Source organism: Sciurus vulgaris, assembly GCF_902686455.1.
Source record: "Sciurus vulgaris genome assembly, chromosome: 18".
NCBI lineage: Eukaryota > Metazoa > Chordata > Mammalia > Rodentia > Sciuridae > Sciurus > Sciurus vulgaris.
In genome coordinates this window covers 22,067,970-22,083,517 of record NC_136479.1, presented here as the reverse complement: position 1 = coordinate 22,083,517, position 15,548 = coordinate 22,067,970, and the positions used below count along the sequence as shown (strand labels likewise).

General features: G+C 49.0%; 2 protein-coding genes across 11 annotated transcripts; one reads left to right on the top strand and one right to left on the bottom strand.

Moving 5' to 3' along the window:
* Positions 1-5,680: 5,680 nt before the first annotated feature.
* Positions 5,681-9,644, bottom strand: CDIPT (CDP-diacylglycerol--inositol 3-phosphatidyltransferase). The gene is made up of 6 exons (XM_079120804.1): positions 9,226-9,644; positions 8,998-9,132; positions 8,210-8,363; positions 7,529-7,610; positions 7,032-7,113; positions 5,681-6,853 (listed from the first exon to the last, which is right to left on the bottom strand). Exons 1-6 carry the CDS (start codon positions 9,266-9,268, stop codon positions 6,708-6,710), a joined length of 642 nt encoding a protein of 213 aa, XP_078976930.1. The 5' UTR covers positions 9,269-9,644; the 3' UTR covers positions 5,681-6,707.
* A 98-nt stretch (positions 9,645-9,742) lies between these two features.
* LOC306649666 (putative protein T-ENOL) lies at positions 9,743-15,029 on the top strand. Of its 10 annotated transcripts, none has more exons than XM_079120813.1 (7): positions 9,743-9,881; positions 10,731-10,814; positions 11,102-11,249; positions 11,522-11,555; positions 11,751-11,808; positions 13,690-13,817; positions 14,344-15,029. In XM_079120813.1, the coding sequence occupies exons 2-7, from the start codon at positions 10,734-10,736 to the stop codon at positions 14,375-14,377; spliced, it is 483 nt and encodes a 160-aa protein (XP_078976939.1). In that variant the 5' UTR covers positions 9,743-9,881; positions 10,731-10,733; the 3' UTR covers positions 14,378-15,029. The 10 variants fall into 10 exon arrangements, 9 of the variants coding, with proteins under 9 accessions (XP_078976939.1, XP_078976934.1, XP_078976938.1 ...); XM_079120808.1 differs by having other exon boundaries at positions 11,099-11,249; XM_079120812.1 differs by lacking the exon at positions 9,743-9,881 and adding an exon at positions 9,910-10,280.
* The last annotated feature ends 519 nt before the right edge of the window (positions 15,030-15,548 follow it).

Sequence of the window (15,548 nt, the reverse complement as noted above, 5' to 3'; positions counted from 1 at the left end):
TGTGGCCTGACCCCATGAACCTTGTTTCTTTTTTTTTTTTTTTTTTCATAAACATTTTTTTAGTTGTAGATGGACATGATACCTTTATGTATTTATTTATATGTGGTGCTGAGGATCGAACCCAGTGCCTCACACATGCTAGGCAAGTGTTCTACCGCTGAGCTACACCCCCAGCCTTATTTGTTTCCAAGTTGAGCTGCATTTGTGTGATCAGTGGCTCCACTCAAATCTGAGTGTGCTGAGGCCAGGGACTGTGTACTTAACTCACAGCACTGGATGCTGCTGCCTATGTCTGTGGAATAGGCAAGTGACTCAGCCCCTCCCCCACACACTCCCACTTCTTCCCTCGAGAGATAATTAATTTAAGGTTCTTCATCTGGTACCTGGCATGTATTAAGTGCTGCTATGTTAGTGCCGTATATTAATAAGGGCCTCTGGGGACAAGAGACAGAAGCAAGTAAGATTGTGCATGGTGGGTAAGTTCCTTCCTGCATGGCCAACCTTGACCATGGCCATCCCTTCACCTTGCTTAACATTGCTGACAACCGCGCCACCTCTGGAACTTCAACTCAAAGCTTCAGTGATCTTGACCCCAACCACCTTTTCAGCCCCCATCTCTTCTCATCTCAGTTTTACCCAGCTTAGAGTCTATGATCTGTCCCAGTTATTCATTCACATGAAACCTCCCCTAACTCCTTGTCTCCCCATCTCCTGTGATGATCAGTGGAAAAAGTCCCATCCTTCTTAACAGCCCTGCCTGCTCTGCCAGCCCCAAACCAGCTGCTTATTGCTGGAGGAGGGACACCCCACAGAGCCCACTGGTCTCATTTTAAACTCATGGCCCAAACTTCAGGAGAGGCCTGCCTCCTCTGATTCTGCTTCTCCATCTAGAGTGAGGTGCCCTTCAAAACAACCATTCACACCTCCTCTGTTCTCAACTCCCACACTCCTGCCCACTTTTTCTCACCTCTTGGAGAAAATAGAAGCCAATTGGGCAGGAAGCCTCTCCCCTCCCAGTAGCAAATCAACAAAGTGTGGGCATCTGGACTCTTTGTCCTCCCTCCTGTTCCCAGCAAGAACTCCTCCCCTTGGGCCCTAGATCTCACCTATCATGTCTTCCAGAGCTGTACCCCTACTGCTTCTCCCCTGGGCCACTGTCATCAGTATAGAAACGCGCCCTACTCTCTCTGCCACATAAAACAGGTAAGTGATCCCTTAGCCCTACCTCCCCTCCAACTCTCACCTCTCCTTTCTTTTTCCTTCATAGCCAAATTTCTCCAGAGTTCTCTATGGTCTCTGTTTCCATTCCTCAACACTTGTTATGGTGTTGATCTGGAATGTCCCCCAAAGCCTCATTTGTACAGAGGTGGGGCTTTGGAGCAAAAGGGCTCTGACCCCATCCAGTGGATTAATCCATTAACAATCCATTAACATGGACCACTGCGAGACAGGACCTCGCTGGAAGACATAGGTCACTGGAGTGTGCCCTGGGTTTATTTTCTCCCAATCCCTTCCTCTGTCTGTCTCTCTTTCTCTCTTCTTCCTGGCTGCCATGAGCCTACAGCTTTGCTCAGTCATGATGTTCTGCCTCACCTCAGGTCCAGGGCAATGGAGCTAGTCAGCCATGGACCGACTCCTCTGAAACTGTGAGGATTTCAGGATGAAAAATAAACTTTTCCTCTTTTAAGTTGTTTCTGTTGGGTATTTTGGTTACAGTGACAAAAAGCTGACTAACGGCACCTCTTCAAACCACTCCAATTAGCTTGTCTCTACCCGTTGCTTTTTTGAAACTGCTCTAATGGGCCTCCACAGTGACATTCTGTTACTAAATCCAGGAGGTAGGTCTTTTTGTTCAGCCTCCGCTGTCATTGGGCACAGGTGGCCACCCCTCCTTCCACACGGGCTCCCAAGGCATCACCTCTCCTTTCCTTTCTGCCTTTCTGGCTGCTGCTCCTGTTTCCTTGGCTGACCCCACCTTCTCTGCTCAGTCTCTGAATGGTCCCCCAGGCCTTTCCTCCTACCTACATTTTCAGTCTCATGATATAAAATCATGTCTACACCACTGACTTCAAAGTGCATTTTCTCCAGCCTTAACCTCGCTCCTGAGCTCCAAACTCATTTCCAGTTGATTCGATCTCTCCACATGAATGTTCAGTGGCCATCAGGCTGGCTCATATGACTCGCTGTAGCCAATGAAATATAAGAATGATATAACCACTGTCCTCTTTTCCCTTTTCCATATAAGAGGGTGATCAGTAATGTCCTACATAAAAATGACTCCAACAGCCTAGATCCCTGCGACAAAATAGCAAAGAAATAGAGCCACAGGTGACCCACAATAGGCATGTAGCAGGAGCAAGAAATGTTTGCCACGTGAAGCAAGAGACTTGGGGTTTTGTTAACCAGAGCACAACCTGGCCCGTCCTGACTAGACATGTACTTCATGAGGTTGTGATCCAATAAGCAACAGGGGAGAATGCTCCAAATCATATTCATGAAGATGAGCCCAGCAGGAATCGTATGGTAGGGGAGACAGGTAAACCTCAGCAAGGAAAATAAACCTTGCTGGAAATAGAGCAGAGCGCCACATCAGAGGCCAATTCCAAGACAGTTCCAAATTTGCCCTTAAATTGCCCATAATATATAGAACAGTGTGATCGTTGATGAAGTTCAACACAGCATGTTTTTCTCCAGCACTGGAACAAATGGTTTTTCTTTGGTTGAACATCAGGTAAAGTAATTGATTTGTTAAGAGACCCGTTTGTAAGAAAAATCTGTCTTTCAACAGCAATCGCATCCAGCATAGCAAAATGTGTTCTACCATATCAACTTTCCTCTTCCTCTTAAGGTCACAACTAACCTATATTTTCCCAGCCTCCCTTGCATGTAGATGTAACCTTGTGACCGAGATAGAACCAGTGGGATGCAAGTGGAGACAGGATGTGCTAATCTGCCCTTGTCTTCCCCAGAAAGCCTGCCCCATACTATCTTCCATACACATCTTCTGCCTGACTGATGCAAACAAGGGAGTCCTAGAAACCATGTGTGGGAAATGGCAGAACCATGAAACGGGAGTTGCCTGAGTCCTTGCACCACCACTTGGAGGCAAATAGCACTGAACTGGGACTTAAGATGAGTTAGAAAGAAACTTGTATCATGTTTGAGTCATGATGCATCTTGGAGTTTGTCACCGCCACTTAGGGCTGCCTTAAATTGCAGTATGAGAGCCAGGGACACTTGAGAGCTCCTGAGGGAACAGCAGACCCATGATGCCCATCTTCTGCCCCCTCCGAGGCACAACCATGGAGTGGAATGAACCAATGAAATTGTGTACATGGGAGTTAGTCAGTCTGAAAGCACATAGTTCCATGGTGTTATTACAGTCTTCTCTTGGTATTTGTGGAGGACTGGTCCCAGGACACCCCTTCCCATAAAATAAAATAACAGGGATGCCCTGATCCATTATATAAAGTGGCACAATATTTGCATATAACCTATGCACATGCTCCCATGTACTTTATTATTTATTTATTCAATTTTTGTGAGACTGAACATTGAGTCCAGGAACTCAAGCATTTTAGGCAAGTGCTCTATCACTAAGCCACATCCCCAGCCTCCTCCCATATACTTTAAACCCAGACTTTCCCTATTCTCTGCCTTGGGTCAAGGCCCACTTGGTCCTAGGCTATAAGCACAATCTCTGCACTCTACATTCAGCTTGAACTTAGTCCAGCCACCAAACATGGAATGACAGGCACCGTGCTAACTTGGGTCTCAACCCAAATGGAGTGCAGACACTTTCCCGGGCATGTGTCTTTAGCACTGGCCCTTCAGGTCTCAGAGTCTCCTTAAGTGGGAGTACACACACTCTCCTCCCTGGCTCTCCCTTTTTTTTTTTTTTTTTGCAGTGCTGGGGATTGAACCCAATCCCGAGTTCTCCCTCTTTTAAGATCACATAATAGCTGGGTTTGTATAGAGACTTCTGGTGGCACTGTAAATGGCTGGCATCAAAGAACCCAGGAGCCAGCCAGGGCTGTGGGAGCCAGTAGGGCAGAGGACTCCTTGCTCTGGGGTTGGTCCAGTGCTCAGAGTTCCCATCTAGCTGGAGGGACAGCTAATTCTGGAAGGATGAGAGGAAGGAAAGGGTTCTGCAGCAGGAGTGGGAAGACATCTATCTGGTCTCCTCTTCCACTGGAAGCAGGCCAGGCAGGGCGAGGCCAGAGCATCCGAATCACAACTCAGTTTTGTGCTGTACCTATAGCTTCCTTAAGCACAGCCCCTGCCACTGCCCTGAGTAAAGCCCTGCCATGCTCATGCCACAGGTGTTTCCAGGAAGAAGCGCAAGAGGATTTGCCACAGCGTCATTCACGGTGGCTGGACCTGGTTAAATCAATAACTGCCAGCATTCTATGCAACCATTAGGAAGTCTGCTGATGCAGGTGATCGATGCCAAAAGAACGGGATCCAGGGCCAAACTGACCTCCTCTCAGGGCCTCTATTTCCCCTCTGGAAAATAAGCACATTAACAGGATTGTCCTATTGCAAAAAACACAGTGGAATTCAGTTAAGACGATTAAGATAATCATATAAAAAGCACAGTTAGCAGTGAAACAGTTCACATAATGAAATTTAAAATATAGAAAATAAAGTCCTAATGTCCAACTGACTTCATTCAGCCACCCCAGCTGGCTTCTTCTGCCTCATCTCTCTCCAGCTCCCCCAACACACCCAGCACTTGGTGTTCCAGCCACATCGTCTAGGTCTATCAACGTCTATAATTACCTGGGTGCTCTCTGGTCCCCCTGCCTTTGCAGGTTGTTCCCTCCCCTGCCAGTCCTTACCAGCTACTTAAGATACCCACCTCTTTTTTTTTTTTTTTTTAGTTATTGATGGAACTTTATTTTTATTTATTTATTTATAAGTGGTGCTGGGAATCAAACCCAGGGCCTCACACATGCTAGGCAAGTGCTCGCCACTGGATCACAACCCCAGCCCAGATACCCACCTCTTTACCAAAAACCTAAGGGAGGTGCTGCAGGGTCTTCTACCTCTATCCCCCTGATTATTGTTACCCACTTCCAGCCCTGCCCACCAATGACCTTCAAGAGGACTGGGAAACCAGTTGCCCAGTTCCCATGGAATCTCCTGGGGATGGGAGTTAAAGCCCAATACACAACTGATGAATTTCACTCTTCTAAATTTGTTGTTATTATTGTTACTGGGAACTGAACCCAGGGATGCTTGACCACTGAGCCACATTCCCAGCCAGATTTTGTATATTATTTAGAGACAGGGTCTCCCTGAGATGCTTAGCACCTCACTTTTGCTGAGGCTGGCTTTCAACTCCTGATCCTCCTGCCTCAGCCTCCCAAACCTCTGGGATTAGATATGCACCACCACTCCCAGCTCTGAAGAATTTTAGTTCCCCTGGACATGAGGGCCTTTTGGGTCACCGGCTAAGCTATTATGAAGATGAAATGAGTAAGATCTGCCAAGAACCTCAGCACAGGGTCTGGCATATGGTAGCCCCAATATAGTTTAAAAAAGAAAGCTGGCACCAGAGAGCAGGAGAGCTAATGATAGGAGCAGCTGTTAGGGACAGAAGCCCAGAACAATGCCCAGCATATGCTATATAACAGGTGTCCCAAAAATGTTTAAGAACGAACAGTGATTCTCAACATTGGGAGGAAGAATCAAGTGGAGTTTATTAAAATTGCAGACTTCTGGGTCCATCCCTGGAGATTGACTCTGAAGGCCCAAGAGGGAGAAATAGCCTGTAGGTGGTCTACGGACCACATTCTGAGAAACCAACTAATCTTGAATATTTTATTAAGCAACTACTGCATGTCAGGTTAAGGTAAATATCCATTCTAACCACAGAGAAAGGAACAAGAAGTCTGTGCGCTCATGGAGTTTACACTCTAGTGGGGGTGGAAATATCAAGAATATGAGTCAAAGCTGACCATCAGGGACATAAAGAAGGTGGGCTGAGATGTGGCACGAGCTTGGGTGGCAAGAAGGGCTTCTCTGTCGGTATGAAATGACAGGAAGAAGCCAGCAGCAAACTGGGGGAAAAGCATCCAGGTAGATCTTCCTTTTCCCCAATCTCCCCTTAATCCAAGGCCTGATCCAAAAAAATGTCTAAAAGGAAACCAAGTCCAGAAGAGTGAAGCTCTTGCCTTTATTATCAAGGCTTAGGGGGCCGGGGTAGACCGGATGGAGGAGACTGCCATAGGAAGGATCTAGACAGTCCCTTTCTTCCTGGGCATGGTGCCCCATGCTTCCTCTGGCCAGGTGCAGAGATCTGACTCACCTACTTTTTGGGAAATGTGGACCCTGCACCATCTCCCTCATTCAAGTGTCCCAAAAACCTCAGGCCAGGCCAGAAGCCAGGGCTGAGCCAACCATGTGTGTGGCAATGCCTAATCCTCAAATAGGCTGTCTGGAACCCCAGGAGCACCAGCTTAAGGGTGGGGCCTCCTGAGCATCCTTTTTGATTTGTAGGCCAGGTCTTTGGGGATCACAAAGGTGGGCCTGGTCCTCAGGATTACAGAGATTGTGACAATACCAAAGAGAGGCGAACCCCATCCCAGCAGTTTGGAGAACACATTAGGAAGACATGAGAATGGACCTCCTAGGAGGGGGAGGGGAGCCGTCTGGCACACTAAGATGACCAATCAGGTGGGAGGTTCCAGGAGGTGCCCAGGTCACTTCTTCTTGGCACGGTCTGCTGCATCCAGGGCAGCCATGTTGCGGGCAGCCGTGATCAGGTGGATGACACTGATGAGAGACTTGAGCAAGGCGATGGGGGCGGTGACCCAGAGGCCCATTCGGAAAAGCCCCACAGAGCCGACTGAGGGGAGGCAGCCCGGGAAAGGGAGAAGGGAGGAGAGCGGGAGGGAGAGAGAGAGAAAATGGGAACAGGAGATTGAAACACCCAGATGTCTGAGCCTTTATCTCCCACTGCGAGGGCAGGGGAAGGCAGGGCAGGACCCCCCTCCCACCCTCCTGCCCAGCCCATCCTCTCCTACCTAATGGTCCCTCGGAGAAATTGAACAGGTAGAGGAGGCAGTAGAAGAGCTCGTTTCCAGCACACAGGGTGAACAGAGCAGGCTGCACACACAAAGACTGCTGAAGCACCCAGCAGGGCCTCATGCATCCCACACCCCACAAAGCCTCTACCACTGAGGGGGCAGCGCATCTCAGCACATCACTTCTCTTGACAAAACTTCTGGTTCATAGATTGAAGTCCACACTCCGGCCCCAGCCCCCCCACACCAACCTCCCTCTTCTCCCTCCAGCCATGGTTCCTCCCACTGGGTGTTAGGGGCCTCATTGCCAGTGTAGCCAGGAGGATTCACACAGGCCTTCCCCACCAATCCTGCCCCTTCATGCCTCAGCCTACAGGTCCCTCCTTCTCAGAGGGTCTGAGCTGTCCCTCCCTGCCACTGTGCCCTCTTCCTGAGCCAGCACCAAGGTTCCTTCACCCAGAAGCTGAGGGAATAGCGGAGGGGCAAGCAATGCTTACCCTGGAGGTGTAGTAGATCCGAAGCACTGGATTCCCAGACAGGTCAATCATCTTGTGACTCTCACTCCCCCGGACCACAGAACTTGGAGAGAAAATAGAGGAATCTGTGGACATTCATTACCTCTAATGTCCATCTTAACCCTCACATCAACCCTAGGTGGAAGGTGTTGTGTATAGCTGAGGGACTGAAAACTAGTGTCTTTCCCAATTACAAGTTGTGGGGGGGGGGGGGGTTGGCAGTCAAGATTCAAATGCCTTATTCAAATGCCTCCATGCCCCTTCCTAGTTGCTAAGGTTGGCCTTGAATTTGTGATCCTCGGGCCTCAGCCTCCCCAGTGGGTAGGATTACAGGTATATACCACCATGCCCAGCTGCTGTCCCCCATTTGGAATCTGAGACTAGCCCCCCAGAAGTGTCTTAGGAATTGCTTAATTCCAACTGTAAATAAGAGTGAAGCTGATGCAGAGAGAGAAAGAGAGAGAGAGAGAGAGAGACAGAGACAGAGACAGAGACAGAGACAGAGACAGACAGAGACAGACAGACAGACACACACACCGTTTGCCCAGGGTCCTTCAATAAAGCAGTTTACATGGAGACCTCCTGAGAAGCCTGAGGCCATCCAGGGACACCCTCCCCACTGCAGTGTTTTCAGCTGGTCGACACCCCAGAACTGAAGCAGACCTGTGGAGGTGCAGCCAGTGACTGGCCACATCCAAGCTCATGCTGAGCTGGAAGAGAAGGGTAGCTCGAGGGTACAGCAGGGCCAGGTTGACCAACAGACACATGGTGGAGCAGCGGTCCGTCAGCATGTCCAACATGGCCCCAAACCGGGTTCCTGAAAAATGGGGACTGTTAGGTGGGAAGGGGCTGTTAGGGGGCAGTGGACCCATGATAGGTGCCCATATCTGGTATATTACTCTGATACAGAGTCTTAAAGGGTTGATAATGTCTACTTTCTGAGGAGAAAAACTGCTGCTATCAGTGGAGTGAGCCAAGTCTGCAAAATGAGCTGGAAGGAAACTGTGCTGATGTGGTAGCTGTATCTTTAACACATCAACCCTAGAACCCAAGCTGCAGGGCAAAAGGAGCAGACTTAAAGTCTTGGGAGAAGTCTTAGGGTGGGTCTGGAGAGCAGATCAAGTGAACCCTCCAGAAGCCACACCCTTCACTCCCCATCCCCCCCCCACTCAACTTGAGATCCCTTTTGCTTGTGCCCAGCACACAGTAGGCCCCCTGTAAACATCTGTTGAATGGAAATTTATTCAGGGAGACCTCCAGCAATACCAGGGTCAAGTCCTTTATACAACCCTCACAGCAGGGAATTCTCAAGAACTAGCTTAATTCTCTTCTGCTACAAAACCAGGCTGTTCTGTTCTGCTTTCTACAGAGAAGGGAATGACAGAGCCCTCTGTGAGATCCTAAGAGGGAGGGAAAGGGGGCAAGGCTGGCAGGTAGGGGGTGCCTCTCACCTTGATTTAGAGCTCGAGCAGCATGTCCATCAAAAGCGTCCAGAAGTCCGCTGAGCAGGTAGAAGGAGGAGGCCGTGAAGGGGCAGCAGGGCATGAAGTAGAAAGCAATGATGGCGAAGACAATCCGGGCATAACCTTGGAATGGGAAGCGGATACAGCGAGGGATCAGGAAGCCTGTCCGAGGTCCCTCGCCCTCCCGTTCTTCCCGGGTTCGCAAGCAGCACTCACCAATAAGGTTAGGCACGAAAAGGAAGATGTTTTCGCTTGGCATCGCGGCGGTCCACTGGCCGCCCCGGGCCGGCTCCGGAGGTGCCAACGCTGTCCCAGCCCCACCCGCGCGGCCTCACCCTCCGGCCCCGCACATCGGCCGCCTCGCCTGCGCCCTGGACCCCTCTGCCTGCGCCCGGCCCCAGATGTTAAAGCTCGCAACCGGCGGGAGCATGGGCCAACCAGATGTGCTCAGGGCGCAGGGGGCGCGCGCAACCCGCCCTTCCGATGGGCAGCGCCTCGCCTCCGCCCACCCCGTAGGCGCAGCCGACCCAGCAGCGATCCCTGATGCTCCAGTTGTACTCGGCTGCCGGAAACCTACTCTTCAGGGATCGTCCTTGCAAAATTGGAGATCAGAAAAAAAGAGGAAGAAGCTTTGAAAAAAAATGGCTGCGGCCCCTTTAAAAAACCTGTCCGTTTCCTCTTCCTTTTCCTCCCTCCGCCCCTTTGCAACGGATCGTACCAAAGCACAGTAGGAGAAGAGGGGGGCAAAGAACCATCGACGCCGAGCAAAGGAAGGAACAAAAGAGGAAAGGGCAAAAGAGAGGAGGCCTAAATGAATATCTCTGCTTTCCTTTTTACGGAGGGCATGACTTCCTGAAGACAAAGATAAAGGGGTAAGATTCCGCCCTCCTGAGTCTTCGCCTCCCGGAGAAACAAGGCTACTTAGTACAGTCCACATTTTCCTTCCCCGCCCCCTAAGTCGCTGGCCTCATTTGCTCTCGCCGGCTCTAGGCTGAGAGAGCTAGAGAGGCTTTGGAGCGGCCTGGGACGGGCTTGCTTCTAGCTTCTGGGGCACCCTAGTGGTGGGAGGATCGGTCCCAGGCTCCACCCTACGTTATCCTCCAGAATTTAAGCCTCTAGCACTGGGGTCACCGCCTCCAGTGAGGACCCTGGAGGACCCTGGAGGGGAGGTCGAGGAGCGAACTTTGCATGCTAAGAAAATGCCCTCATCTTTGGTTCTAGAATCCCTAATCTCCTAGCAACGGGGCTGTAGAACCTCCACAAACATTAAGGTTTTTATAGCAACGGGTAGCGGCGCCTCCCTGGCTCCCCCTCTTTCCACCCTTCCTCCCCAACTCCTCCCCTTCCCCCTAGATCAATAATAGGGGCCCCTTAGACCTCTCCGTCTCCCCCTCCTGCTGAGTACCCCAAGATTTCAACCTATCTGCCAGGTCTGGGGCGGCGAGTAGGCTGCCTTGGCTTGGGAAGGGCCTTGGGAGGGAAGATGGAAGAAGAGGCTCTCTGGGCGAGTGGGTTTTGTGAGTTGTCTCCCCCCCAAAAAAGTATAGGGCAGAAATTATATATATATGCCCTCTCCCACCCAGAGAGAGGAGAGAACTGAGACAGTGGGATGTTTCTTCTAAGGGCCTTGATTAAACCTTGGCTCTGGGAATGGAGGTGGGATGGATTCTTGGGAAAGCAAGCCAGCTTCTCAGCCTAACACAGGCTTTGACTGTTCTCAGGGGATGGCATCCACTCCTACCAGGAATGAGGAAAAAAAGAGCAGCTGGCTGTCTCAAACTGCATCCTGCTTGAGTGGAGGGCAGGTGAGCACTGGAGGGGAGCTCTGGAGGTGGGGGTGTAATGAAGTCAGGAGCTCCCAGGCAGAGGCCCCTGGTCTGAGCTGCAAGCCCTGGGACACTAGCCTTGATGCTGAGTCCTGGGGCTCCCACAGACTGCTCCTCACAGGTCTAGGGCCTTCCAGTCAAATCTCAAGTCTCCAATAATAAACTTCTCAGCCCCAGAGCCTCCAGCTTGGAAGCCCCCAGACCCAGCACTCTGAGACTGTACAGAAGTTTCCAGACTCAGATCTTCTAACTTCCTTTCCCAGAAGGTTTCGGTATCTCATTCTGAGGAATTCCTGACCCGGATCAGCAACGAACTTACAGAGGAGGCCTTGTTTATAGCTGGCTGCCACATGAACCTTGTGCCCACCAAGGAAAAGCAGACAAAAGACCAAGGGACTCAGATATCCAATCACGGTGACCTCCACCTCAGGACTGCTGTGTCTAGAGACCCTCCCACATGCCTGGTTCCAGTCCCTGACCCTCTCCCAACCACTGCTGACCTCTCCAGGAGTCTGTGCCCCTGTGGCTCATCTCAGAGCTGGCCCTAGGCACAGTGCCCCATAAACCCTAACCCAGTACCCGCTCCTTACTGCTGGCCAGAAATTCCCTTGGCCCCTTCTGCCCTAGCCACATCTCCTTCTGCCCATGGGACTAGTCATTTCTCTAACTAGGGCCTCTGCTTCCAGTGCTCTTCACCAAGACCGGAGGCACAGACACCTGGTGAGTGAGGCTTCAAGAAGATGTCCTTTGTTTTGGGAGAAAGATAAGGATACTGTAGGGGAGAGAGAGCAAGGGTTTGACAACATTCCAGCAAGAGGGCGGGGGTTTGAACCATGCAGTTCTATTTTATTCTGCTCTGATCCTCAAATTCAGAGTTCTCACTCAGTCTTCTTCCTTCTCTTCTGCCATCTCCAGCTCCAACAGAAACCATACCCACACTAAGACGTACCACCTGCCATCCCTTCATGGAAAGGTATCTATGAGACTGTTCAATATTAACAAAACATTTAGAGTTTGCACTATATGCCAATTCTTGTTTTAGGAACTTGGGACACAGAAATAAATAATAGAGTGGTAGCCCTTGAATCATTCACAGTTTAATGTGAGGACAGACAAATAAATGCCCACGTGCATTTAAGAGAAATGGGAAAAATGAAAAGAATACATATATCTCAACCTCAATTGGGACAGGAAGGAAAGGAATCATGGAGCCTCCTGGAGAGGTGACACCTAAAGAATTTTCCAGGAGAATACTGGGTGTTGTGGTGCATCAACCTGTAATCCTAGCAGCTCAGGAGACTGAGGTGGGAGGATCCCAAGTTCAGAGCCAGCCTCAGCAACTTAGCAAGGCCCTAAGCAACTTAGCCAGACCCTGTCTCAAAATAAAAAATAAAAAGGGCTGGAGATGTGCTCAGTGGTTTAGTGCCCCTGGGTTCAATACCTGGTTAAAAAATTTTTTTCCAGAAAAATAAGGGCTGGTAGGAGTATTCCAAGTAGTAGAGATTCCATGAGTAAATGCACAGAGATGTCTTAGAAGGGTGAGTGTAAGCCGAGGGCAGACGGTAGGGCCTGAAGTAGCTTAACCACTGGAATATGCAGGTAAGGTAGACAGGGACCAACCAAGAGACCTATGTGTGCCTTCTTAAGATCATGGACATTTTTCTGTAGGTGAGAAGCTATTGAAGAATTTGAGTAAGAAGTGGGAAATTTGATATCAGTCACTTTGATAGTCACTGGAAAGGGGAAAAGACTGAAGGCAGGGAGGCCAGTTAGGAATTATTCCAAAGAAACCAAACTAGAGACTGATGGTCCTAACCTGGACAGTACAGGTAGAGATGGAAGGAGTAGTTCCGACTGGAAGTGGTAAAGGGAAAAAGGGAATCAGACAACTGCCAAGTTTCTGATGTGGGCAACTGAAGTCTGATCAAGCTGTTTCCTCTTGAAACTCTACAGTAGCTTCCAATTTTTGAGCAAAAGCCAGTATCCTTCAATGCTTAGTGGCCCTCCTGCTTGATCACTCCACTCCTGTTGTCTCTGATTTCATTGTCTGTAACTGCTCCACTTACTTTGCTTTCTCTGCATATGTGCCTCATTCTGTCTGAAACACGGCCAGCATGTTTCTGACTTTCGACAGGAAATGTTTTTGTCATTTGATTCAAGCGTGTTTATTATGAACATGGGGACTCCAGGTGGAAATATTTCATGGACAGTTGGAAATATGGATTCTGCACTCAATGGAGAGGTCTAAGATAGTGATTGAGAGTTGATCCTGAGGTCATGAGAAGGGAGCTGGCAGTTAAAGGGAGGGTATGTGGTGACCCTGTGAAGCTTTGGACAGAGTAAGAAAGAAAAGGTGCTAAGGATGGAGCCCTGGAGAACTCCCTGTAATGGATTGGCACAAGAGGAAAGAAGGATTCAGGAAGAAGGCAGAGAAGGAACTGAAGTCAACAGATACTTATTGAGTGTCTTATGATGTGGTAGGCTCATCAAATCATGGGGACACTCATTTTTCTGACTTGGGCTACTACTTCAAGTATTAATCACCAAACCTGAGGCAAAATACAGCTAAGAATAAGCCACTATTCTTGTCCTCAAGGAGCTGACTTTGTAGTGCCTTTGGGACATTGGATCTCTCCTAACTGGGCTGGTATTAGAAATAGTTTGAATAAACGGAAAAGCCCTGGGCCTTAATAATTTATCTGCTAACTTATGTAAATTGCTTTCCTTCTCCCCCAACCCTAAGATGCTCTGTGAGGACCTGTCTGTCCATACAGTGATTTCCCCTCCTTCCCAAATGACACTTGATTGAGGATTTCATCCTGAGCAAACATCTTTCCCTCATCCACCTGCCAGCCCCCCCGTGGTCCCAGGAGACTTTTTCTTGCTCACCTTCAAGGAAGAACCTGGAAGCCTACAGATCTTTGAACTGCCCTTTGAATTGTTGGCATTGTGGCTAATTGAAAATGTTAGGAGAGGGAACGGGTGAGTAGATGGGGTGGTAGGTAAATGGTGAATGGGTAAATGGACATATTAATTGAACATATATTAAGCACCTACTGTGTGCTAGTTCTACTCTAGTGGGTAGAGTATAGCAGTGGACAAAACAGATTCCCTATTGGCAAGAAGTTTAAAAGGGGCAGAGTGAGAGTAGATGGAAGAGAGGTGAGTGGGTGGCTGGATAGATGGGGGTAGACAGATGGTGAGTGAAAGGTGGATGGAGTGTGATGGATAGATAGGCAGATGGATGGGTGGAAGGAGGATGTGGGTGTGGGGGGAGATGGAGAGATGGATAGGGAATGGTGCATGAATAAATGGGTGAGTAGTGTGCAAGCTGGGTGGATGGGTGAAGGATGAAGAGATGGTAAGACATAATAAGCTTTGGGTCTAAAGAGTCAAAAGCTCTGGCTTCCAGAGAGTTCTTCCCCACAGTTTGAGACCCAGAGGATAAGCCCAGTTGTTTTTGGTGCTGCCCTTGGCCTCTCATGCCCTCCCCCATTTTCCCCTCTAGAGCATGCCTCAAAGCTCCTGTTTCACAACTTTAAATACTTCATTGGGGGTGGGACTCCTGGTCGTGAGCAATGTCACCCTGGAAGCCAATGTAATATTCTGGATTCATCGCACAGATCTCCATCTTCAGCCAACAAGGATACCACCATGAAGAAAAGGCTCTAATAAAGACACGGGGTTCCGCCCCTTCCCCCAATTCAGACAGTGCTCTGGTGTTGCTTCTCTGGGTGGAGGTCAAGATATGGATGTTGGATATAAGCATGTAGTGGGGATGGTTTTCATTCAGACACTTCTCTGTCAGCCAGTTGGCAGAATTGATCTCATGGATCCACACCCATCCTCATAGTTAGAACCTTACAGTCTAGGGCTGTGCCATCTGGGATGGTCCGCTCTTGCTTCTGAGAGCAGCCTCAGCTACCTTTGGTGCTGAGGATCCTGATCCATGGAACTTGGAGCTCATGCCTACAGGGACATATTTATACCCATTACTATACAGAAAGCACTGCAAGCAGCTTTGTGAAGTTTGCATTTCACTCACAGCTTGGACACTTATTTAGCCTTCCTGAAGAAGTTGATTGACCACCCTGAGCCTCAGTTTCCTTATCTGGAAAATGGGAATAAGTTGACTAGTTTCACAGTATACTCCTAAGAGTTAGAAAACATAATGAATACAAAGTGCTTAGCACAGCGTCTGGCTCAAAAACTAACAAGCTAAAGAAAAAAAAACAAAACAAAAAAAAAAAAAACAAGCTATCAAGCTCAGTTTCTCTCAGTCACTCCCAAATATTTTAAGCATCCTTTCAAGTGTCCTGGAAATGTTCACTTGTACTGAGATATATATTTAAGTAGTAAAAGTCAGTAAATTTGGAGAAAGGCTCTTTAGACAAATAGACTATAAATTGGGCTGGGAAGCTGGGCATGTTGGCACATCCCTGTAATCTTAGCAACTTCAACGGGCATGGTGGTGCACACCTGCAATCCCAGCAAAGCAGGAGGCTGAGGCAGGAGGATCACAAGTTCAAGGCCAACCTCAGGAATTTACTGAGGATATGAGCATCTTACTGAGACACTCTCACAATAAAAAATTAAAAGGGCTTGAGAAAGTAGCTCAGTGGTAAAGTACCCATAGGTTCAATCCCCAGTACCAAAAAAAAAAAAAAAATCCTGGCAACTCAGAAGGCCAAGGCAAGAGGATCACAAGTTCAA

Bases quoted from the DNA above. Each gene is read 5' to 3' on its own strand.
- CDIPT (XM_079120804.1), bottom strand. From the start codon at position 9,268: ATGCCAAGCGAAAACATCTTCCTTTTCGTGCCTAACCTTATTG. The intron at 9,133-9,225 runs GTGAGTGCTGCT...TCCCATTCCAAG, and splicing joins TTTCGTGCCTAACCTTATTG to GTTATGCCCGGATTGTCTTC. The intron at 8,364-8,997 runs GTGAGAGGCACC...CCCATTTTTCAG, and splicing joins TGCTCGAGCTCTAAATCAAG to GAACCCGGTTTGGGGCCATG.
- LOC306649666 (XM_079120808.1), top strand. From the start codon at position 10,734: ATGGCATCCACTCCTACCAGGAATGAGGAAAAAAAGAGCAGCTGGCTG. The intron at 11,556-11,750 runs GTGAGTGAGGCT...TGCCATCTCCAG, and splicing joins ACCGGAGGCACAGACACCTG to CTCCAACAGAAACCATACCC. The intron at 13,818-14,343 runs GTGAGTAGATGG...TTTCCCCTCTAG, and splicing joins AATGTTAGGAGAGGGAACGG to AGCATGCCTCAAAGCTCCTG.